This window comes from Schistocerca gregaria, chromosome 7, assembly GCF_023897955.1.
Source record: "Schistocerca gregaria isolate iqSchGreg1 chromosome 7, iqSchGreg1.2, whole genome shotgun sequence".
Classification (NCBI taxonomy): Eukaryota; Metazoa; Arthropoda; class Insecta; order Orthoptera; family Acrididae; genus Schistocerca; species Schistocerca gregaria.
This window is the reverse complement of record NC_064926.1, coordinates 100,483,167-100,509,243: the sequence shown is the minus strand read 5'-3', so window position 1 is coordinate 100,509,243 and position 26,077 is coordinate 100,483,167. Positions and strand designations below refer to the sequence as shown.

At 46.4% G+C, this 26,077-nt stretch overlaps 1 protein-coding gene across 1 annotated transcript in view; it reads right to left on the bottom strand.

The window, feature by feature from the left end:
* The window catches only part of LOC126282305 (odorant receptor Or2-like), a 211,952-nt gene that overhangs the window by 121,289 nt on the left and 64,586 nt on the right, over positions 1 to 26,077 (bottom strand). The window contains exons 3-4 of the mRNA XM_049981960.1: positions 22,008 to 22,154; positions 5,745 to 6,202 (exon numbers count right to left, since the gene is read on the bottom strand). Of these exons, the coding sequence (XP_049837917.1) occupies positions 5,745 to 6,202; positions 22,008 to 22,154 (605 nt within the window). The remainder of the gene's footprint in view (positions 1 to 5,744; positions 6,203 to 22,007; positions 22,155 to 26,077) is intronic.

The window sequence follows — 26,077 nt, the reverse complement described above, 5'->3', positions numbered from 1 at the left end:
TCACCCCTGCGCTCGGCAACATTTCAAACAACAAGTTGCCGACACATGCCAAAAAAAGGTCAGAGCTTAGAAGCTCCTGTGATATGTAACGTGGGTTAATGATTGCACATATCATCACAAATCTTCCCGATACCATCAGCTCGTTAACTAGCTTCCATGGCACATTAGTGAGTACTCAGTACGCGAGAACACTCATTCAGTACGCTGATAGCAAGTGTATCTGAAAGCTGAATTTGTGACGCCTTACAACAGATGCAGGTCTTCTGGAAGAGCTGGCCACGCTGGAAAAACCAGGGTATACGAAGTCATAGGTGCCCAACGACTAAGGCCGGCTGCTCCAGCCTATAGTGGCTCACAGGGTTGGGTTGTTTTTGGAGGAGGAGACCAAGTAGCGAAGTCATCGGTCCATCGGGTTAGAGAAGGACGGCGGAGGAAGTCGGCCGTGCCCTTTCAAAGGAACCATCCTGGCATTTGCCTGGAGCAATTTAAGGAAGGCCGGACGCGGGATTGAATCGTCGTCCTCCCGAATGCGAGTCCAGTGTGCTAACCACTGCGCCACCTCGCTCGGTGTGGCTTGTAGGCCAAGAGGGCTGCCACTGGGGAAACACTAGCAAGCCGGGCTCACGTATGTACCACCCACTTTAGACCGTCAATGTCAGTGGTGCTCAGCTGTGCACATTATGCCCAGTGACGTAATCGGTGCCAGCTAATAACTGCGAGAAAAAGACCACGTGCATTCTGAAGTGGGACAGGCAACTGCCCGTGACAGACTTTACTGACAGTAACTGCAGGCGTCTGCTTTAGCTAAGTATGTATGCAGACAACTTGGCGCCTGTACTCAAATTTAGCCTGAGAGGTTTCTTACTAAGTCAAGAGCTATTTCCAAACATTAGCCAGTTTCCCACGCAGACATTACACCGTTAAATCGTCACTAACTAGTTGATAAAATAATATTATAGAACTCACTTTTATTAACAAATTCTCTTAAAAGATCAGTAATAATCTCATGGCCTTTCTCATTGAATTTTTTATGCTCGGTATTTCTTCATTTATCCAGCAGCTTTTTTAACTCGTTGCTTCTTTACATCATTTGGTACTTCTTCTTTGAAACAAAGGTTCCCCTTACGTTTTCCCGAGAAACACATCCCTGCTCAGTGCTCACGTAAAACATATATATGGTATGTACCATAAGTAAGATATTGGCCAACAGCTCCTCTTATTCTCTTTAGTTTGAAGCAAACTAAAGATTAAGTGCCCCCTGCTGATGGCACCTCCTTTGTGAACCGCTGACCCGAGCCTGGAACACCTAGTTGCCCAGCTACATATCGCTGTCCATCGCCCCGTGTGGACACACATTGGTGCCGTCCATTGCCCAGACCCAGTGTACACCATCGATATACGCCACATCGCAGGCCTCAGCTTGGGCCTCTTGCTCCATGGCCTTTACACTGCCACTACAGAAGGTAGCCAGCAGCAGCGTTGCCCTCGGTTTTCTGTCGGCATTGGCCACTACTAGCCACCAATGCACGTGCCCTACATTCCTACCGGTGGTCCTGTGGCTGACATTGTTATGAGAGACCACTGACTGCCCCTCCAGCTGTGATTTCATCACTGTAACTATTATGAACAAACTACACTACTGGCGATTAAAATTGCTAACCCAAGAAGAAATGCAGATGGTAAACGGGTATCCATTGGACAAATATATGTTATACTAGAAGTGATATGTGATTACATTTTCACGCAATTTGGGTGCATAGATCCTGACATGCGGTCGTGCATTATCCTGCTGAAAAGTAGAGTTTCGCAGGGATCGAATGAAGGGTGGAGTCACGGGTCGTAACACATCTGAAATGTAGCGTTCATTGTTCAAAGTGCTGTCAATGTGAACAAGAGGTTACCGAGAAGTGTAACCGATGGCACCCCATACCATCACGCCGGATGATACGCCAGTATGGTGATGACGAATACACGCTTCCAATGTGCGTTACAGCCATGCGGATAACAAGCCTGTCATCTCGACTGCTAGTGATACGAGGCCGTTGGGATCCAGCACGGCGTTCCGTATTACCATCCCGAACCCACCGATTCTATATTCTGCTAACAGTCATTGGATCTCGACCAACACGAGCAGTAATGTAGCGATACGATAAACCGCAATCGCCATAGGCTACAATCCTACCTTTATCGAAGTCGGAAACGTGATGGTACGCATTTCTCCTCCTTACACGAGGCATCACAACAACGTTTCACCAGGCAACGCCGGTCAACTGCTGTTTGTGTATGAGAAATCGGTTGTAAACTTTACTCATGTCAGCACGTTGTAGGTGTCGCCACTGCCGCCAACCTTGTGTGAACGCTCTGAAAAGCTAATCATTTGCATATCACAGCATCTTCTTCGTGTCGGTTAAATTTCGCGTCTGTTGCACGTCATCTTCGTGGTGTAGCAATTTTAATGGCCAGTAGTGTACGTTCCTAGCCAGGGATATTTTACTCACGGGGCCACAGTGCAGACCATGTACTGGCAGAGAAACTGTACTTCATCTGAGATACCAGCAGCACAGTCCACCTGCCACTCTGGGAGTTACGACCCAACCCTTACACACGGTAATACTACTGTGCGTCAAGAGTGGCGCATTGTCGTATGACAGGACGTGTTCTGGGTTTCGTGCACACACAGTACTGCTGTGGTACAGATAACAAGTGCATCGCAGTATGGGAGTTAAGTAGCGCAGCAACGTGAAATGTACCACAAAGTTGAAACACCTGTATGTGGGATAGTACAATTCTTGTGGAAAAAACACCTACATTGCACTCAGATTCACCGTGAAATTCTGACAGTGTGTCGACCAGATGCAACGCCGTGTCCAGCCGAAGTGAAATGGTGCAAACAATTTGACCAAGGCCACACTGACATGGGTGATGCTGGTTGGGGAGAAAGGCAATCTGTATCAATCGCAGACAGCACTGACCAGCCAACTAAGGCTTGGTGGAGCACAGTGCACTACACACCAGCTATTGTCCAAATACTGGGTTGTTTGGCCCATGCACAACTTTTGAGAGGTGTATGACTCCAAATGTGCATTGCACGTGTTTCCCTTCCCATTATATATATATATATATATATATATATATATATATATCGTCTTCTGACGTTGTCAGCTAGGTTGCTTTACGAAAAATGTTGTACGCCGTGTAACGTGGCTCCGAGTGGTACACCATTATTTTTAGACAAGCTGGACAGTCCGCATTGATATAGCAAGAAATTGGATAACTTCAATCACGGTGCGTTCATGGTCACATTCAAACATGACATCCCATTTATGGCACTCCATGATGTCGATCCATCATACTGCATTGATTCCATACACACTGCATTACCCTCATGACTGACATCAGTGTTGGAGGATCAGAATATCCACTACAGTAAAGCTGCAACTATCACTTCCTCATTTGATGAAAATTTGTCCCCAGCAAGGTAAAGTTAGGGAACTGGAAGAAGCCAGTAGGGACTACGTCTAGTGTATAGGTTGGATGAAGAAGAAATTCAAAGTCCAATACTCATGTATTTTAGTCATTGTTACGGCTGAGAAGTGTCTCTTAGGATTATTTCTTGGGAATCCCAAACAATAGTCATCATCGCCTTACCATCTGAAAAAATGGTCTTGGTGCACTTTCATCAGCGTTTGTCCATTGTTTTGACTCTCGTTTTGACTCTGCTGTGTAATGATGGACCCAGGTTTCACCAACATTCACAAATCGGAGCAAGAAGTCTTGCAGGTTGCTACTAAACATAGCCAGACATTGTATCGAAACGTTATGCCAGATGAGCTTTTAATCGACTGTGAGCAATCGGGGCATGCAACTCGCACACTGCTTGTTCATAAGAAATTCTCTGTGCAAGACATGTATTAGTTCAGCTGAGACGCCTACAGGCTCAGCAATCTCGGGAATTTTTATTTGGCGGTCTTGCATTACCATACCATAGATTCTGTCAATGGTTTCCTTTGTGGTCACCTCAACTAGATGGCCAGAACGCACTCCATCTTCGGTGCTTGTTCGACCACGTTCCAAAAATAAATAGTCTTCAATGACGGCGCAGAGTCCGTGTGAACATGATCCTACTGTTTTGATATGTGCAGAGTTCAAACCTTGAAATGAAAATTTTTGATAACAGCACAGACCTCAGTTTTCTCCATTTTCAGCTGCAGTCGACTCACTGACCAATTCAAAAGACAGTCAAGAATGAACTGTACAATGCAAATTGTTGAAATTCTTTATACGAACCTTGGAATATTCGAGCTTACCAACCGTGAAGGCGCAACAAAAATGATCCGTTCTCTAATGGAAATTTACTAGACATATCAAACCACCCTCGTAGAATGATGCACCATCATGCATCAGCATGGGTTTCGAAAAAGACGGTCGTGTGAAACCCAGCTCGCGCTATTTGTCCACGAGTCTCAGAGGGCCATAGACACGGGTTCACAGGTATATGCCGTGTTTCTTGACGTCCGCAAGGCGTTCGATACAGTTCCCCACAGTCGTTTAATGAACAAAGTAAGAGCATATGGACTACCAGACCAATTGAGTGATTGGATCGTGGAGTTCCTAGATAACAGAACGCAGCATGTCATTCTCAATGGAGAGAAGTCCTCCGAAGTAAAAGTGATTTCAGGTGTGCCGCAGGGGAGTGTCATAGGACCGTTGCTATTCACAATATACATAAATGACCTGGTAGATGACATCGGAAGTTCACTGAGGCTTTTTGCAGATGATGCTGTGGTGTATCGAGAGGTAGTAACAATGGAAAATTGTACTGAAATGCAGGAGGATCTGCAGCGTACTGAGGCATGGTGCAGGGAATGGCAATTGAATCTCAATGTAGACAAGTGTAATGTGCTGCGAATACATAGAAAGATAGTTTTCTTATCATTTAGCTACAAAATAGCAGGTCACCAACTGGAAGCAGTTAATTCCATAACTTATCTGGGAGTACGCATTAGGAGTGATTTAAAATGGAATGATCGTATAAAGTTGATCGTCGGTAAAGCAGATGCCAGACTGAGATTCATTGGAAGAATCCTAAGGAAATGCAATCCGAAAACAAATTAAGTAGGTTACAGTACGCTTGTTCGCCCACTGCTTGAATACTGCTCAGCAGTGTGGGATCCGTACCAGATAGGGTTGATAGAAGAGATAGAGAAGATCCAACGGAGAGCAGCGCGCTTCGTTGCAGGATCATTTAGTAATCGCAAAAGCGTTACTCCAGTGGAAGACCCTGCAGGAGAGACGCTCAGTAGCTCGGTAAGGGCTTTTGTTAAAGTTTCGAGAACATACCTTCACCGAAGAGTCAAGCAGTATATTGCTCCCTCCTACGTATATCTCGCGAAGAGACCATGAGGATAAAATCAGAGAGATTAGAGCCCACACAGAAGCATACCGACAGTCCTTCTATCCACGAACAATACGAGACTGGAATAGGAGGGAGAACCGATAGAGGTACTCAGGGTACCCTTCGCCACACACCGTCAGGTGGCTTGCGGAGTATGGATGTGGATGTGGGTGGATGGATGGATGGATCTACAGCGTTCCTAACCGACCGGTGTGGTCTTTGAGTGGGGTGACTTATAGTTCGTGTACTGAGCTTAGCTGCAAAAGGAGGTCGGCAGTGGCGCGTGTAAGGCACCGCCGTGTCCTGTGAGATTAACGTTGCACACAGGTGCCACACGCTGTGAGCTTGCCTGATGATGCGCTGGTGGAGCGAGACGCAGTCACGCAGCGCCCGGTGCAGGGGGTCGGCGGGGCTGTGGCGCGACCCGCCGGGGCTTTGGGGGCTGCCTGCAACTCCGAGGCGCTCGACGCGGCGCTCCAGGATGTCCAGCAGCGTGCCGAGGCGCTGGACGCAGGCGACGGTGAAGAGGTCGCTGCAGGGCACGACGACGGCCACCACGCCGACCACGACCAGCTGGAAGGCGAAGGCGGCCGCGTAGCCGGCGGGCGCGCCCACGTCGAAGGGGAAGCGCGCCACGAACGGCAGCGCCGCGCCGCCCCCGCGCGCCACCAGCGGCGCCGCCGGCCACGTGACGGCCATGGAGGCGGCGAGCGCGCCGTACACCGCCGACAGCCGCCGCACGCGGCGCGCCGACGCCGCCCACGCCGCGCGCTCCCCGGCCGACAGGCCCTCCGGCTGCGTCGTCACCTGAGCTACCGCAGAACAGTGGTCAAGGTCGCTACTGAGGCGACCGCATATCAGGCACTGGTGCCGAGAGCCGCCAGCGGACAGGTTCACCTGGTGACTGGAATGTTTTCCTGCCCTTCGCGCACGGTGACGATTTCCTTCGCGAAATGTAGAGTTTGTGTGTTCTAAGTGAATACAGGGTGATTTTGCCCACCGTGTACGAAGTCTAGGGATTGATCGACGAGAGGATACAAAACAAAACACGTCTAATGAACTTATGTCAATAAATGCATGGTTTCCGTGCTGTTGTTGTTATTGTTGTGGTCTTCACTCCTGAGACTGGTTTGATGCAGCTCTCCGTACTACTCTATCCTGTGCATGCTTCTTCATCTCCCAGTACCTACTGCAGCCTACATCCTTCTGAATCTGCTTAGTGAATTCATCTCTTGGTCTCCCTCTTCGATTTTTAACCTCCACGCTGCCCTCCAACGCTACATTTGTGATCCCTTGATGCCTAAGAACATGTCCTACCAACCGGTCCCTTCTTCTTGTCAAGTTGTGCCACAAAATCCTCTTCTCCCCAATTCTATTCAATACCTCCTCATAGCTATATGATCTACCCATCTAATCTTCAGCATTCTTCTGTAGCACCACATTTCGAAAGCGTCTATTCTCATCTTGTCTAAACTATTTATCGTCCACGTTTCACTACCATACATGGCTACTTTCAGAAACTGCTTCCTGACATTTAAATCTATACTCGATGTTAACACATTTTGTTTCTTCAGAAACACTTTCCTTGCCATTGTTAGTCTACATTTTATATCCTCTCTATTTCGACCATTGTCAGTTATTTTGCTCCCCAAATCGCAAAACTCCTTTACTACTTTAAGTGTCTCATTTCCTAATCTAATTCCCTCAGCATCACCCGACTTAATTCGACTACATTCCATTATCCTCGTTTCGCTTTTGTTGATGTTCATGTTATATCCTCCTTACAAGACACTCTCCATTCCATTCAACTGCTCTTCCAAGTCCTTTGCTGTCTCTGACAGAATTACAATGTCATCGGCGAACCTCAAAGTTTTTAATTCTTCTTCGTGGGTTTCCGTGCTAGAGACCATTTATTCACTCATACATTGTTACAGAGACTGCTATCTGACATTCACTGTACCATGTAGCCACAGTTCTTGCTGAAAATTGTTTCCATTTGCCTCGACGCTTGCGTGTACGCGCCGCAGTATGTTCTGTCTCACACCTTCACATCGACGAGGCTGCTTCCGAACAGTGTGAAAGGCAGCTTGAATGCGTTGCTGCAGTGTCTCCACCTCTGGAGTGGACTCTGCATACACGATACTTTTGAGACGTCCCCACAACCAGAAATCGCACCTGTTGAGATCCAATTAACGAGTGGGTCATGCAACTGGAGCCCCTCGTCTGATCCATCGACCACGAAAGACACGACTGAGATGCATCCGGATGTTAACGGTGAAGTGGGCTGGAGCACTATCTTGTAGGAGCCACATAACCGTCCGAATCATCACCGCACTTCTTCCAGTAGGGGAGGCAAAGTTAGCCGCAACAAATCACGATAATTCCGTCCCATTAGGCGACGTCGAAGGAAGACTGGTTCCAAAACACGGTCGCCATACCGTGAAGGTTCTGCATACCATCCCACACGTGCCTGTTGTGAAAGTTGAAGATAGCAGTCCGCGTAAGTGTGTGGGCCTTCTGTGAATAGGATGGAGGACACAAATCCTGGAATCGTGGTTGAATGGCGAAGAAACCACTGACAAAACTTCTCCTAATGTGGAAAGCCTGCCGCTAGTAAACCCCGTAAGCGATAAGGGTAGTAACACATGGACGTCTGGCTTACCCTGTACTGGCGGGCCAACAGTCTAGTACTGACATGGCTCCACAGTGTTAATCACATTTTCCTCCAAGTCTTGTATCCGAACATTTTTGATACGCTCTTCATGATTTCCTGCTTCCTGAAACGACCCTGTTTCAGACAAACCGCGAAGCATTGTTGCAAACATTGAATGCTGTTGTTGTTGTCAGCGGAATAGATCTCCTGATAAAACCTTGCTGCCCGCCACCCGTTGCCATTTACTTTTCCGTGAGTAAACACCGTGTCAGCAAGCTCTCGATTCGAATACGGAAGCATTGTGTACAATGCTGCATCATATCCACCACAAGGTGAGTCAGCAAGAGAAATATATGGGACATATTACCAATTACTATGGCAGGAGAGGGGGCTAGGGCATGACTTACGAGGAAGAATATCAGCCTCAGGAAGGAAATCATACATACTGTAACTGTGCCTGCATGGTGTAGTGCGTATTACACCGCAGTATCTGTAGCAATGTCTGACTGAATAGATGGCTCTTGCATGGAAAACATGCGTTTTAGGACGTAACTTCATTAGACCTTTTTTGTTCCGTATCCACTCGTCGATCAATCCCCAAAGTTCGTACACGGTGGACAAAAAAATCACCTTGCAGGTGACTGTAAGGGGTGACTGTATAGTGTACTGCTGTGTTTGTGTTCAGTGATGATGGAGAAGAGCGAGGGTCAAACCCGGTGCCGCCACACAGCCTACGCCTACGCCTCTCAGAATGTCTCCTATCAACCGACCCCTTCTTCGAGTCAAGTTGACCACAAATTCCTCTTCTCCCCAATCCTATTCAGTACCTCCTCATTAGTTACGTGATCTACCCACCTAATCTTCCGCATTCTTCTGTAGCACCACATTTCGAAAGCTTCTAATCTTTTCTTGTCTAAACTACTTATCGTCCATGTTTCACATCAATAAATGGCCACACGCCATACAATTACTTTTAGAATAGACTTCCTAACGCTTAATTCTATACTCGATGTTCACAAATTTCTCCTCTTCAGAAACACTTCTCTTGCCATTGCCAGTCCACTTTTTATATCCTCTCTATTTCGACCATCATCAGTTATTTTGCTCCCTAAATAGCAAAACTCGTCTACTACTTTAAGTGTCTCATTTCCTAATCCTATTCCCTCAGCACCACCTGATGTTCACCTTACATCCTCCTTTGAAGACAATGTCAATTTCCGCTCTGACAGAATTACAACGTGATCGGCAAACCTCAATAGTTTTTATTTCTTGGCTGAATATATAATTGAATAACATCGGGATAGTCTACAACCCTAACTTCCCACAGGACTATTAAATTCTCGTCTCCCTTCACTATCTGAATAATTTCTTTCATCTCATCATACATTTCATCAATCTCTTCATCATCAGCGGAGCTAGTAGGCATATAAACTTGTACTACTGTGGTAGGCGTGGGTTTTATATCTATCTTGGCCACAATAATGAGTTCACTATGCTGTTTATAGTAGCTTACACGCATTCCTATTTTTTATTCATTATTAAACCTACTCCTGAATTACCCCTATTTGATTTTGTATTTATAATCCTGTATTCGCCTGACCAGAAGTCTTGTTCCTCCTGCTACCGAACTTCATTAATTCCCGCTATATCTAACTTTAATCTATCCATTCCCCCTTTTTAAATTTTCTAACCTATATGCCCGATTAAGGGATCTGACATTTCCCGCTCCGATCAGTTTTGTTTCTCCTGATAACGACGTCCTCCTAAGTAGTTCCGATCCATAGATCCGAATGGGGGACTATTTTACCTCCGGAATATTTTACCCAAGAGGACGCCATCATCACTTAATCATACAGTAAATCTGCATGCCATCGGAAAAATTACGGCCATAGTTCTCCTTTCTTTCAGCCGTTTGCAGGACAAGCACATCAAGGCCGGTTTAGTTAATGTTACCAGGCCAGATCAGTCAATCATCCAGATTGTTGGCCCTGCAACTACTGAAAAGGTTGCTTCCCTTCTTCAGGTACCACGCGTTTGTCAGGCCTCTAAACAGATACCCATCCGTTGTGGTTGCACCTACAGTACAGCTATCTGTATCGCTGAGGCACGCAAGCCTCACCACGAACGGCGAGGTCCACTGTTCATGGAGGGGGGGGGGGGGGGGGGGGGACCTTCCGTATTAGCATTTAATACTACTCATTTAACTAGTGATACACTAAAGTTTTATCTTTTGAGCTACATATGCTACCAATTGTTAATTAAAAATTCGTCTATGGAGTAGAACGTGTTGGCCAGCAAAAATGGTTCTACATTAGATTTGGAGTTTACTCCGTCGCCTGTAAAATATTTAGTGTTATTATGCAAATGATTAAAGTTTTTCGCGACTTCATATTGTGCTCCTTTCTGATCCGCTGTCGACTTAAGTAAAAAGAGTAAAAGGTAATTAAGATAATCTTGTCCGTTGTAATCTTGCAGCAGTAGACATGACTGTTCTTCACATATTGTGATGGATTATTAATAAAGAATTTCATTTGTAAAAATATACATTGTGACTGAGCACCTAAAATTGCTAGCTCCTTAAACAGGCATCTGTAAGATGTTTGTGAGTGTACACCACATATTATTCCCAATGCTCTTTCTTTTGCAAGAAATAATTTCTTTCTAAGTGCTGAGTTACCCCAGAAGATTATATTGTTCTGTTTGACAATAGTGATGGGAAAATTAAAAAAAAAATTGAAAGCATTGGTTTTTTAATTTCAAGGACAATAAAAGTTGCTGGACTTCGCTCTTTGAACTACTCAGTAACATATTTCTTCCGCTTAGCTTTTATTAAGTTGTACACTCTAAAATGTGGACCATTCCACCCCTTTTTACTGACTCCTGTAGTTGTGAAACGTTAATTGTTGTGTTATTTGTTTGTGTTGTATAGAACTGAATGTAGTGTTTTCTTATTAGAGTAAACAAATAGTAAATTTTGAGATAACCACTTAATAATTAGTTTAAAAAGGCTGTAAACAATTTCTTCTGATTTGCTCCTAACACGATTAATTATAACGCTTGTCTCATGTATAATAGTACTTAATACAATATCACTCAGATATTTAAGAAACGGGAGTAGATTCAAAATGCAACCACGTGGAGCTCTGTTAATGGTTTCTCCCCAGTCACTTAACTTTTATCTCGTTCAGCACAAATTTTTACATTCTTTTTCTGAAGTTTGATCCAATAGAATTGTTTAGAAAGCCAATAGTTCTGTAAAATTTAAGTTTTTCTAAGAGGTTATTGTGATCAACGCAATGCAACGTTTCGACGGACCACAATAAATATCAAATAATTTTATGCTGTTTAAGCCTAAGTGAGTGAATGTGTAAATGGAATTCTCTGTCGAGAAGCTCTTCTAGACTTGAAACTGTGAAGAGAAAAGTTATACTATTGTATACATAAGTCTCTAGCATGTTTTGAAGGAATATGCCTGTAAAGAAACTGGAAGATAATTACTCGCATACTACGTAAATTGAAGGAAGAGGGGGGGGGGGGGAGAGGCGGAGGAAATGGGAGGGAAGGAACTAACGATATGAGCAGCATCGCGAGTTGTGCGGAATCTGCGGCGACGAGTGAAAGTGTGTGCCGGACCGGGGCTCGAACTAGGTGCTTCTACCACTGCGCCACCTGGACACAGTGTCCATCGTAAACACTTGGATGTATCAGGTAGAACAGACACAATGCATTCAGATGATTTATTCGCTTCCGTGGGTAATAAATCTACAACCATCAGTGCAGATGCAAATTGACGTTGGACCGCCAGCGGGGATGTAAAATTAGCGAACACGAAGACATGGACAGGGCTGCTGATAGGTGGTGGGAGGCAGTCCGCGCATTTGAGATAAACGCTGTGTACAGGTGGTGGAGTGCTAAACGCAACTGCCCAGTAAGCAAGAGATCCCGGGTTCGAGTCTCGGTTCGCCATACATTTTCTCTTATCGCCACAGATTCCGTACAAAGTCCTGATGCAGCTGATACTATTAATTCCTTCCCTTTCCCTTCCTGTCTCCCTCCCACCCTCCTCCCCTTTAAGTTTACGTAATATGTGTCTCATCTGCGGATCCCGCGTGGCGTACATTCTTTTGGACAAGAACAGACACCACCCTTTCATTTAATTACTCGCATCTTTCGAGTTACGTTCCCTATAAAGAGGTTGGAAGAAATGGTTCAAATGGCTCGAGCACTATGCGACTTAACTTCTGAGGTCATCAGTCGCCTAGAACTTAGAACTAATTAAATCTAACTAACTTAAGGACACCACACACATCAATGCCAAGGCAGGATTCGAACCTGCGACCGTAGCGGTCGCTCGGTTCCAGACTGTAGCGCCTAGAACCACACGACCACTCCGGCCGGCTGGTTGGAAGAACTGAAGAAGCCGGCCGCTGTGGCCGAGCGGTTCTAGGCGCTTTAGTCCGGAACCGCGCGACCGCTACAGTCGCAGTTTCGAACCCTGCTTCGGGTATGGATGTGTGTGATGTCCATCGGTTGGTTAGGTTTAAGTAGTTTTAAGTCTAAGCCTACCCGTGGTCTAGGGGCAGTGCGGCTCTCGCAGCCGAGCGAAGCGGACGTGCGATGTGTGCTCTCCGCTGGCAGAGAGGGCCCGAGCGCCTGGTTTACTTTCTTCAGCCGACGCTAACGTGACGCCGTAGCGCTACAAGACCATGGCAAACCAATACAGAAGATCAACCTTAAAATTCACATTTCGGAACGACTTTACCCGACCAAAGGCGCTCGAAGTCGAACGTTTTTTAAAAGAGGAAGCCAAGACCCCGGCTGCCGACATTGTCGGCATTCACTTTTCGATCGTCAGTAGCACGGTCTATGTAAAGCTCATAAACGAAACTACTTGCGACGAGGTGCTTCGAGAGGTGAAACTAGAACTCCGCTTCTGCCACGCAGATGGCAATGCTGGCAACGTCGAGGTCGGCCATGCCGCAATGGGACTGCGGACTATACACATCTTCGAACTTCCATTTGAACTCCCGGCGGCAGAAGTTGTAGCGGCGCTCCGCCCCTACGGCACGGTACACGAACACGTGGCTGAAAAATGGACCCAGTTTAAGACGTATCCAGTACTCAATGGGGTACGCCAAGTGCGCATAGATCTCCAACGACACGTGCCATCCTATCTACAGATAGGTGGATGCCGGGCCATAGTTATTTATGACGGCTAACATAAGACGTGTTCCGGATGGGGTAAGGAAGGTCACCTTCGTTCCTAGTGCCTCCAGCGTCGGATCACACAACTCCCACCGAAGGACGTTGCACCACCAGCGGCGAAGACTATTCTACCCGTTACTTACGCGGCGGCGCTCACGACGTTCTCCACACAATAGACACGGCCGACCGCTTCAGCGGTACAAGAATCACTTTCCACGGACAAAGACCTGGATGATCCGCCGACCTGGCCAGTGGTGGAAAATAGTACTACGACTCTGGAGCTACCGAACGCGACAGACATTGGCGCCAGTAAGATGGCAATTGATTCCCTTATTGTACCGACCGAAGCGTTTGTTCCGGCGGAGCATGAGTCAGCGCCGACAATGAAGGCCACGTACGGAAACAGCGACCACCGAAACGCCAAAAGCAGCGTCGTCGGACCGTGTCGGAACACAGCGGTTCGCATTCGGCCGGGGGAGAACGACTAACCACTCAAGAAGCCAGCCGCGAAGCTGAAGCTGTTTCCATTGACTCCAACCTTGCAGAACAGACAGAAAAACATGCAGCTTTCGACCATCAGCCCATTGACAGAAACAGTGAGCAGCGGGAAGGTACCAGTGCAGGCAGCGAAGTCGCCCGGTCTCTTACTATCAAACAATCCGAGGCTATGGATCATGAAAAGACATCCGCGCCCGCTTCGTGGGCCGAGGACGTCAAGACATAAGATCCCGACCCGCGGCCAGCTGAGGCGCCGCCGGATCATGCAGCACAAGGGGACCGCTTTCGGCGGGGGGTGACATCACTTCCGCTGTTCGCTTCTCTCCACCTTCACCATGGATAACCTCGCCCAGACAACTCGTTGCCAGGCTTACCGCCTGGGTACAATGAATATCAACATGATCAGTTCTCCTGTCAAGATCCAACTTTTGAAAGAAACCATACGAGCCATGGGGGTTGACTTTGGTTTCCTACAAGAAGTAAAAACGACTGCACTCCCGCACTTTTACGGGTACACCACACATGTGACGCCCGGTAGCCCTGCAGATACCGGAGTGGCAATATTAGTGCGTGAAGGTATTGAAGTTACCGAAGTCACGTTTCTTCCCTCCGCGCGAGGAATAGCATTTACGGCACTCAACACCCGATTCATTAATGTTTACGCGCCGTCGGGTACCACAATACGTCACGACCGCGCCAGATTCTATTCCACAGGTCGCTCCCCTTTTCCTTGGACGATACGACCACAGCGTCTTCGACGGCGATTTTAATTGCGTACTTCACCCCAAGGACCAAATCCCACATTACATGCCTTGTCCGGAACTGGGTGCGATGATCCAAGAACTTCACTTGTGCGACACGTGGGAAAAAGTCCACGGTAACCGCTCTGGCCACACTCATCTTACCAGTCATTCGGCCAACCGACTCGACCGCATATATGTGTCACAAGATCTCACACAAGGTGTGGTGGACGCCGAACTATGGCCTCAAGCCTATTCTGATCACAGTGCCTATATCTGCACTATACACCTACGCCCCCAACAAGTCTGGCGCAGCAATGGCTTTTGGAAGCTCAACATAACTCATCTCCAGGACCTGGATTGCCGTCGGCAAGTTGCAGCAACGTGAGCGCCGCCACCCACGATAAACCTCGACCCTGGAGTGGTGGCTCCTCTGTGCCAAACCAGCAATCCGTAGGACACTTGTGCAATATGGCAAGGACGTGACTGCGTGGCATCGACAGACCCTCGATTTTTACTACGCGGCACTCAGGGACCTCGACGCCTTACCCCCTTCCCCGGAGAGACAACATGATCAAAGCAGAATCAAGGCTCACATACTATCATTGACGAAGCGCCGACTAGAAGGTGCAGTCGTCCACTCGCGACGGCACGACCGAACGTTTGCAGAGGAACCCACTATGCACCACGTTGTGGCGGATAAGCACCGACAACGCCAACATTTAATCACACAACTCAGGACACACGACGGTCGCTTATGTACAACCCAAGCAACCATAGTAAAGGCGGTGGAGGGTCATTTTCGTCATCTTTACAAGGAAAGAATCGTCGATGACGAGGCCACTACTGAAGTGTTACAGCAGGTAACACGTACTATCGACGAGGCTACCGTGAATGCACTAACAGAGGAAATCTCACTCGAAGAAGTCGAAGACGCCGTGGACAAAGGTGCGGCCAATGTCTCCTGGACCTGATGGATTTCCCATCGAATTCTACCGGACTTTCCGTGACATCATGATGCCTCGCTGGGTTATAATGTTCCGCGAACTTATGTCTCCAGACTGTGTTGTGCCGCCAGCGTTTGTAGAAAGTCTTCTCATACCGGTACACAAGCCAGGTGGAGGGCTATCAATTAACGACTATCGGCCGCTTACAATGCTGAACGCCGATTACAAGATTTTCACCAGGATTATGGCGAGCCGTATTAAGACGACTTTGCCGATGATCCTCGCTCCAGAACAGACATCGCAGGGGGGAGAAGCCAACATACACATGGCCACCGGTGACTGCAGGGACTTAATAGCAATCGCTTCTGCGTGCCGTCTGAGAGCGGCGATCGTCTCCGTAGATTTCAACCATTCCTTAGATAGAGTGCACCACAACTTCCTCCTACAAGTGATGGACTGTATGGGATTTCCCCCGGGCCTCATCGACACCCTACGGCGTCTTTGGACCGCAGCCAGCTCACACGTCTAGGTCAATGGAAGGACGGTAGGACCAGTACCCATTAAGAGGTCTACGACAGGGTTGTCCCCTTTCTACCTACATTTATGACACCGCACTCGAGCTACTCCTAGGGGGCCTTAACCACCGCCTATCTGGCATCACGCTGCGGGACGTCACCTTTCGCTATAGGACATACGCTGACGACCTGCTACTGCTGGTTCGTTCCAATGACGAAGTTCAAAGCGAACTAACCTGGATTGAGTGATACGGACAGGCCACAGGCAGTCTTCTGAACATCAACAAGTCGGCGGCGTTGGATATTGGGCGTGGTCTCGGACCGGAAGCCCTCGCTCCCCTCCCACCAGTTTCTGATCTGCGATATTTGGGAATCACGTTCAAGAAAAATGTACGTAAAACAGCTGCAGCAAACTACCGACGGTTATTACAGATCATACGTGCAATGGTGCGACAGAACCTGCTCCAGGACTTGAATCAGCTACAACGTGTTGAATACCTGAACCTCTACGTGGCATCAAAACTCAACCACGTGGCACAAGTCCTCCCACTACCGATGCAGATAGGTCGCCGGCTTCAAGCGGCCTTCAGTTACTACGTTTCCGCAGGTCATATCTTTAAAGTACGATACGACACTCTTACCCTCCCAGTGCACAAAGGAGGGCTGGGATTGGTCAACGTCAGGGCGAGAGCAGCTAGCCTTTACATGAGGAAACGACGGAAAATATCAATATACCTCTCTCACGGGTCGTTTACTACAGGTTCTGATGCCAGTCTCTAACGTCCCGCCGGTGTCGGTTACTCACGTCGCACCACAGCTCTCTCATGTGTCGACCTTCATTCTTGATTACAGCTATGTTAGCTCGAACCTCTCCGCCACGCGTCCACCAAAGGCGAAACATTTTTATACCAACCTTCTTCGTGCTGTTCCCCATAACGTGGTGGAAAACAAGTACCCTACGGTTCACTGGCCAAGAGTGTGGAAAACGATACACCACAACTTTCTGTCCTCCACGGTGCGTTCGAAGTGGTATCAGATCGCCAACAAAAAATATGCCACACTACAGCGACTTCACACTATTGGACTGGCAGACTCCCCTTATTGCCCAGATTGTCACCTTTTGGATATTGATGAACATCGTTTTACTTGCGCATCATCGTCCGGAGTTTGGCGACTAACACAGAAGATATTGGCTTGTTACCTCCGGGTCACACTTGATATGATTGACCCTCAGACCCTACTCTGTCCCGATGGAACTTACTATCCGGCTGCAAAATATCATGCGCTTACATCGTTCAAAGGACTTACCGTCGCCTACATCTTTAGCGACTGAGAGTAAGAGCAGCTTGATTACTGGTGGTTCCTGCAAAATGCTCACAATGCCCTCGAACGCACACCGAAATACCGTACGCTCTTCGCAAATTATTTACGCAGCGTTTTCGTTAACCCCCCACTCAGCTGGGGAGTGCCGAGCTGCGGTTAATGTTCTGTGCCGCATCACACAAACGGCTGAACGTCCTGTCTTGTCAGCCATGAGCGAAGGAAGAGACAAGCTGCTGCAAGGATGCTGTTTTCCTTGAGGCACTAGAGAAGCTGAATGCCTCCGTTGCAGATGCCCTACAAAGGCGCAATTGGAGATATCAGATAACGATGACGAGGCTCCAAGTGGAACCAGTTACATTATTAAAGAACCTTTTAGTTGGAATTACATCAGTGATTTAATTTTATTTCTGGATTACTCTTTTATGCCACCTTTGTTGTCGTAACACTTACTTGTAACACTTAGTTACTAGAATTCTCATTTGTACACGTTCCCTAAATGTAATCATGTAACAAAAAAAAAAGTGGCAAAGCATAGCCCTAACCTTGATTTCCCATATTTCCCCTGATATATAGGCAGCTCTCTGGGGTGGGTTTACTCACGAGCCAACGCCTAAAGTGGATCAGATTTTTTGTTATAGGATGAAAAGTGGCGGTGGTACTTAGGGGTTTTTTAGTTCCATTTTCCTAAGGGGCTTTTTAAGAGAAATTACTAAAAAAAAGGGTAAAAAATAATAAAAACCAAAAAAAAAAAAATTCAAAAAAGGGGTAGCAATAAAAAAGAAAAAACCAAAATAAAGGAAAAAAGGGGGTAGCTAAAGAAAGGGGGTAGCGTCTTTAATTCATAATCAAAACGTCTTCGGTCCAGAGTTCGATCCCCGCCACTGCCTAAATTTTGATAAATAATCAGCATTGGCGACCGAAGACTTCCGGCATAAGAAGTCAGCCTCATTCTGCCAACGGCCTTGTCAAAGAGGTTCAGGGCACTCTCTTGTCCTAGGGGTGGAAAATTGCCCCTAAAGGCGGAAGAATCAGCAATGATCAACGACATGAGGATGCAGGAGGCAATGGAAACCACTGCATTAAAGACACGTAACGTGTATCCACAGGACATGTGGCCTGTAGTTGCAGAAGTGTCATGATGATCTCTCCATTGGCAAAAGATTCCGGAATAGTCCCCCATTCGGATCTCCGGGAGGGGACTGCCAAGGGGGAGGTTACCATGAGAAAAGGATTGAATAATCAACGAAAGGATAATGTTCTACGAGTCGTGGCGTGGAATGTCAGAAGCTTGAACGTGGTAGGGAAACTAGAAAATCTGAAAAGGGAAATGCAAAGGCTCAATCTAGATATAGTAGGGGTCAGTGAAGTGAAGTGGAAGGAAGACAAGGATTGCTGGTCAGATGAGTATCGGGTAATATCAACAGCAGCAGAAAATGGTATAACAGGTGTAGGATTCGTTATGAATAGGAAGGTAGGGCAGAGGGTGTGTTACTGTGAACAGTTCAGTGACCAGGTTGTTCTAATCAGAATCGACAGCAGACCAACACCGACAACAATAGTTCAGGTACACATGCCGACGTCGCAAGCTGAAGATGAACAGATAGAGAAAGTGTATGAGGATATTGAAAGGGTAATGCAGTATGTAAAGGGGGACGAAAATCTAATAGTCATGGGCGACTGGAATGCACTTGTAGGGGAAGGAGTAGAAGAAAAGGTTACAGGAGAATATGGGCTTGGGACAAGGAATGAAAGAGGAGAAAGACTAAATGAGTTCTGTAACAAGTTTCAGCTAGTAATAGCGAATACCCTGTTCAAGAATCACAAGAGGAGGAGGTATACTTGGAAAAGGCCGGGAGATACGGGAAGATTTCAATTAGATTACATCATGGTCAGACAGAGATTCCGAAATCAGATATTGGATTGTAAGGCATACCAAGGAGCAGATATAGACTCAGATCACAATACAGTAGTGATGAAGAGTAGGCTGAAGTTCAAGACATTAGTCAGGAAGAATCAATACGCAAAGAAGTGGGATACGGAAGTTCTAAGGAATGACGAGATACGTTTGAAGTTCTCTAACTCTATAGATACAGCAATAAGGAATAGCGCAGTAGGCAGTACAGTTGAAGAGGAATGGGCATCTCTAAAAAGGGCCATCACAGAAGTTGGGAAGGAAAACATAGGTACAAAGAAGGTAGCTGTGAAGAAACCATGGGTAACAGAAGAAATACTTCAGTTGATTGATGAAAGGAGGAAGTACAAACATGTTCCGGGAAAATCAGGAATACAGAAATACAAGTCGCTGACGAATGAAATAAATAGGAAGTGCAGGGAAGCTTAGACGAAATGGCTGCAGGAAAAATGTGAAGACATCGAAAAAGATATGATTGTTGGAAGGACAGACTCAGCATACAGGAAAGTCAAAACAACCTTTGGTGACATTAAAAGCAACGGTGGTAACATTAAGAGTGCAACGGGAATTCCACTGTTAAATCCAGAGGAGAGAGCAGATAGGTGGAAAGAATACATTGAAAGCCTCTATGAGGGTGAAGATTTGTCTGATGTGATAGAAGAAGAAACAGGAGTCGATTTAGAAGAGATAGGGGATCCAGTATTAGAATCGGAATTTGAAAGAGCTTTGGAGAACTTACGGTCAAATAAGGCAGAAGGGATAGATAGCATTCCATCAGAATTTCTAAAATCATTAGGGAAAGTGGCAACAAAACGACTATTCACGTTGGTGTGTAGAACATATGAGTCTGCCGACATACTATCTGACTTTTGCAAAAGCATCATCCACACAATTCCGAAGACGGCAAGAGCTGACAAGTGCGAGAATTATCGCACAATCAGCTTAACAGCTCATGCATCGAAGCTGCTTACAACAATAATATACAGAAGAATGGAAAAGAAAATTGAGAATGCGCTAGGTGACGATCAGTTTGGCTTTAGGAAAAGTAAAGGCACGAGAGAGGCAGTTCTGACGTTACGGCTAATTATGGAAGCAAGGCTAAAGAAAAATCAAGACACTTTCATAGGATTTGTCGATCTGGAAAAAGCGTTCGACAATGTAAAATGCTGCAAGCTGTTCGAGATACAGAAAAAAGTAGGGGTAAGCTATAGGGAGAGATGGGTCATATACAATATGTACAACAACCAAGAGGGAATAATAAGAGTGGACGATCAAGAACGAAGTGCTCGTATTAAGAAGCGAGTAAGACAAGGCTGTAGCCTTTCGCCCCTACTCTTCAATCTGTACATCGAGGAAGCAATTATGGAAATAATAGAAAGATTCAGGAGTGGAGTTAAAATACAAGGTGAAAGGATATCAATGATACGATTCGCTGATGACATTGCTATCCTGAGTGAAAGTGAAGAAGAATTAAATGATCTGCTGAACGGAACGAACAGTCTAATGAGTACACAGTATGGTTTGAGAGTAAATCGGAGAAATACGAAGGTAATGAGAAGTAGTAGAAATGAGAACAGCGAGAAACTTAACATCAGGATTGATGGTCACGAAGTCAATGAAGTTAAGGAATTCTGCTACCTAGGCAGTAAAATAACCAATGATGGACGGAGCAAGGAGGACATCAAAAGCAGACTCGCTATGGCAAAAAAGGCATTTCTCGCCAAGAGAAGTCTACTAATATCAAATACCGGTCTTAATTTGAGGAATAAATTTCTGAGGATGTACGTCTGGAGTACAGCATTGTATGGTAGTGAAACATGAACTGTGGGAAAAACGGAACAGAAGAGAATCGAAGCATTTGAGATGTGGTGCTATAGACGAATGTTGAAAATTAGGTGGACTGATAAGGTAAGGAATGAGGAGGTTCTACGCAGAATCGGAGAGGAAAGGGATATGTTTAAAGCACTGATAAGGAGAAGGGACAGGATGATAGGACATCTGCTAAGACATGAGGGAATGACTTCCATGGTCCTAGAGGGAGCTGTAGAGGGCAAAAACTGTAGAGGAAGACAGAGATTGGAATAAGTCAAGCAAATAATTGAGGACGTAGTTTTCAAGTGCTACTCTGAGATGAAGAGGTTAGCACAGGAAAGGAATTCGTGGGGGGTGCATCAAACCAGTCAGTAGACTGAAGACCCAAAAAAAAAAGTCTAGGGGACTGATGACCTCAGATTTTAAGTCGCATAATGCTCAGAGCCATTTGAACCATTTGAACTGAACAAAAGGAAGTCGCCACATTGGGCAGACTGGATTCACTGATGACCAAACAGCGAGGTCATCGGTCCCATCGGATTGGGGGAGGATTGGGAAGGAACTGAAGTTAAAATCTTTTGGGTTATTAGGCAGCGTCATGTTTCTTCTAAAATGTTCGACGTTTCGACTCCTCTGCTGGGATCTTCCTCGGGATCTTCTGGTGTCCACTACTGATAGAGCACTGTAGTGGACTTCCGAGGAAGATCCCAGCAGAGGGGTCGAAACGTCGAACATTTTAGAAGAAACATGACGCGGCCTAGTAACCCAGAAGATTTTAACTTCAGTGACAACGGCCACGAAAGCCTGCAGACATACATGATGGGGAAGGAAGTTGGTCGTGCCCTTTTAAAGGAACAGTCCCTTCATTTTCCTGAAGCGACTTTGGGTGATCACGGAAAACCTAAATCAGGATGGCCGGACGTGGGTTTGAACCGTAGTCCTCCCGAATTCGAGTGCGGGTTGCTAACCACTGCGGCACCTCACTCGGCGCCAGACCGGAGACTCACCTCGTGCGCCAGCCTGAGGAACAGCTGCTCGGAGCGCAGGATGTTGAGGATCTTGCAGATGGCGACGCACATGGTGGAGGCGACGCAGAGCGCCAGCGTCGCCTGGTCCAGGTCGGCGCCCGCCTTCCTGTCCACCACCGCCGCCACCTGCAGGCACAGCACCCACACACACCTTCTGCATGTCCCGCTCCTCAACGCTGCAGGGCGACGCCGCTCGGCGCTGCTGCGTTATCTCTTACAGCCTTTCGTCCGGACAGCGTATTTATTTCGAGGCCTATTCACAAAGTTATAATTATCGCTTCGGAAAAATTAAGCTGTGTCATATATTTTTTATTTGTTTGCACAACACCAGCACCGACCACAAGGAGTAGTGTATTTGGCTGAAAATCAATTACGTACTGTACGCCAGTTTCAATCCCAGCCACTGCTTAAATTTTGAATAAAAATTATGAGCAATGGTGACTGAAGACCCCTACATCTACGTACATACTCCGCAATCCACCATACCGTGCGTGGCGGAGGGTACATCGTACCACAACTAGGATCTTCTCTCCCTGTTCCACTCACAAACAGAACGAGGGAAAAATGACTGCCTATGTGCCTCTGTACGAGCCCTAATCTCTCTTATCTTATCTTTGTGGTCTTTCCGCGAAATATAAGTTGGCTGCAGTAAAATTGTACTGCAGTCAGCCTCAAATGCTAGTTCTCCAAATTTCCTCAGTAGCGATTCACGAAAAGAACGCCTTCTTTCCTCCAGAGACTCCTACCCGAGTTCCTGAAGCATTTCCGTAACACTCGTGTGACGATCAAATCTACCAGTAACAAATCTACAGACTGCCTCTGAATTGCTTCTATGTCCTCCCTCAATCCGACCTGATAAGTAACCCAAACGCTCGAGCAGTACTCAAGAATAGGTGGTATTAGTGTTTTATAAGCGGTCTCCTTTACAGATGAACCGCATCTTCCCAAAATTCTACCAATGAACCGAAGACGACTATCCGCCTTCCCCACAACTGCCATTACATTCTTTTCCTACTTCATATCGCTCTGCAATGTTAGGCCCAAATATTTAATCGACGTGACTGTCTCAAGCGCTACACTACTAATGAAGTATTCAAACATTACGGGATTCTTTTTGCTATTCATCTGCATTAATTTACATTTATCTATATTTAGAGTTAGCTGCCATTCTTTACACCGATCACAAATCCTGTCCAAGTCGTCTTGTATCCTCCTACAGTCATAGCATAAGGAGACACTACCGAAGGCCTTGTAAAAGAGAACGGAGAAGCGAATGGAGGTTGGGGACACTTTCTTACCCTTGGGGTGAGAAACTGCCCTCAAAATGCGGAAGAATCATCTGCGATCAACGGCATGAAGATGCAGAAGGCAATTGAAGCCACTGCCTTAAAGACACATAATGTGTATCCAGCGGATATGGGTGTTCAACAGTTGCGCGTCTATTCGCTCCTGCACATCTCCGCAGGCGTCCATTCGTGTCATATATGGCCCGTTGTTCACCAAAGATGTTTCGGCGTCAGTTTTGGACAGCGCCATTTTGCCATACACGGTATGCTTTAACCACGGTGGCACGCGAACAGTTTACAAACTCGGCCGTTTCGGAAATGGTTCCACCCTCGTCCCAAAAGCCAATTATCATGCCCTTTTGGACGTCAGATAAATCACTCTGTTTCAGCACTCCGACAAAGTCTGCGCGGTTTTCTGCGTTGCCCCGTTTCACTTTATATACTCTCCACCGCTAGTGGTGTCACATGCCGCCTGTAAGTGGTAACTGCACGTTGACATCGAATAAAGACGGTGGTCTCAGTAGTGTGATTGGACCGTGTAATAGAAACCACTGTTCAGAAACCACAGGAGGAGGAAGCATACTTGGAGGCACGGGAAGACTCAAGCTGGACTGCATCATGGCCAGAGACTGATTCCGAAATCAGTAGTGAATTCCAAGGCATGCCCAGGAGCAGCTGCAGACCGAGATCACAAATTATTAATTATGAAGTGCAGACTGAAGTTTAGGAGAATAGTCAGAAGCAATCAGTGTGGAATAATTGGGATTTCAACTAATGAAAAATGATGAAGTCTATTTCAAGTTCTCGAAAGATTTAGATACCGTGATAATGACTACCATAGTAGTAGCAGACAAATATAGGTGCATGGTATGTAACAGCGAAGAAAACACGAGTAACAGAAGAAATACGTGAACTAATCGTCCAAAGAAGGAAGGGAAAAACTTCAGGAATAGCAAAGAATAGTACAATGTCAATGTGTTAGGATCGACACAAATTATATGTGCAGAGTAGGTAAAGCTAAGTGATTGCAGGAAAAATCTAAACAAATCGCAAAGGAAATGATTAGCAGAAGGACAGTTACAAGATACGTGAAGTCACGACAACATTCGGTGAAGACCAAAGGCGTCAACATTAACAGCGCAACAGGAATGTCAGTGTTAAACGCAGAGCAGTACTCTTTCCTGAGTATAGGAAACAGCACAAAAAATTTTCCACACGTCAGAATTCTAGGTCTGGCCGTCGGCACGATTTTACAACACTGTAGGACACAAACGTTTCTGGAGGAAGTGTTGTCACAAAGCTGTATCTGCTCGTAGTCCAAAAGTGGGGTCACAGACGACGGCGGTCGAGTTTAGGATCGCTCGCCACACCTACGCCACTCATTCTTTGACAACCAATGAACGTTCCGTAGTGTTCTGAGAACTCTGCAGTGCATGTCGTAGCCAGTGCGAGCATTAAACGTGATCGTAGCGATTTATTAGGTTAGCAGCGCAAGCAGCTATATCTTGATGTTAGCACTGTTGACAAACTAGTACATTGCTACACAATTGGATGCTAGCAAGTTTTGGAGGCAGCTTCGAAACTGATGACCAAGAGCCCGAAGATTACTTGCAAGGGTATCATATTTAATAGCTCCAGGCAGAGATGCTTGCTTTGCTAGGGCTTCTACTTGCTCGTTTCCAGGCATCCAAGAGTGGTCTTTCATCCATACCTCACGATGTTGCGAGAGTTCCTCTGCATCCAAAACACAACATCGACAATTTCAGCTACTATGGAGTTGGTACAACTGTACTATAGCTGGTACAATGTACTAACAAAAAAGGTTCAAATGGCTCTGATCACTATGCGACTTAATTTCTGAGGTCATCAGTCGCCTAGAACTTAGAACTAATTAAACCTAACTAACCTAAGGACATCACACACATCCATGTCCGAGGCAGGATTCGAACCTGCGACCGTAGCGGTCGCTCGGTTCCAGACTGCAGCGCCTAGAACCGCACGGCGACGCCGGCCGGCACAATGCACTAACATAGATAATGACTACTATCCCTCGTGTGGACGTCTATGCGAATTATAAGGTTTACAAAATTGCAGTCAGCTCGGCTGTCATAATAGTGGAGTCTCGATCCAGCTTGTATAGGCTTCACTAGACTTGGATCCATTTGGACCCATCACACACCTATTGTATTTGTGAGGTAGGAATCCCATTTCCGTTGCGTTAGTTGGGTCCTGGTTTTAACACATTAAACTGGTAAACTGGTCCTGATATCAATCTGCAGGGTCAACGCTTCGTATGGCCTCTTGTAGTGTGGTAGAAGAACACTTTTCAACACTTGCCCTAATGTCTGCATCTCCATGCAATCAGCCGCGATATGTGGAAGTTGCTTATTTATCCAGTACCTTCAACCTGCACAACAGGATGTTAATTCCCGAATTTTTGCGTCAAAGGACTCATATTCTTCGAAACAGAGTAATAGGAGAAATTCCTTGGACGGGAATATTCGTCGCAACTTTTAATGGTGGCTTATTGGCTTCAACCAGTAATGCGTTCGTCAGGCCCAGTAACTCTACGCAAGGCTTTGTACTGTGTAGTGTCGATTCTTTCTACCGTGCCGTGTGATGCTTATCCGTAGCAGAGATGTCTGTAACGGGAGTGTCTCCTTAGTAGGAGCCGGTATAAAGCCATCGCTGTCCCCACCATACTCCACTTGTAGCTCTGATGAGATTGCAAGCTTTTTCACATCTGGTAATGATATGTCAACT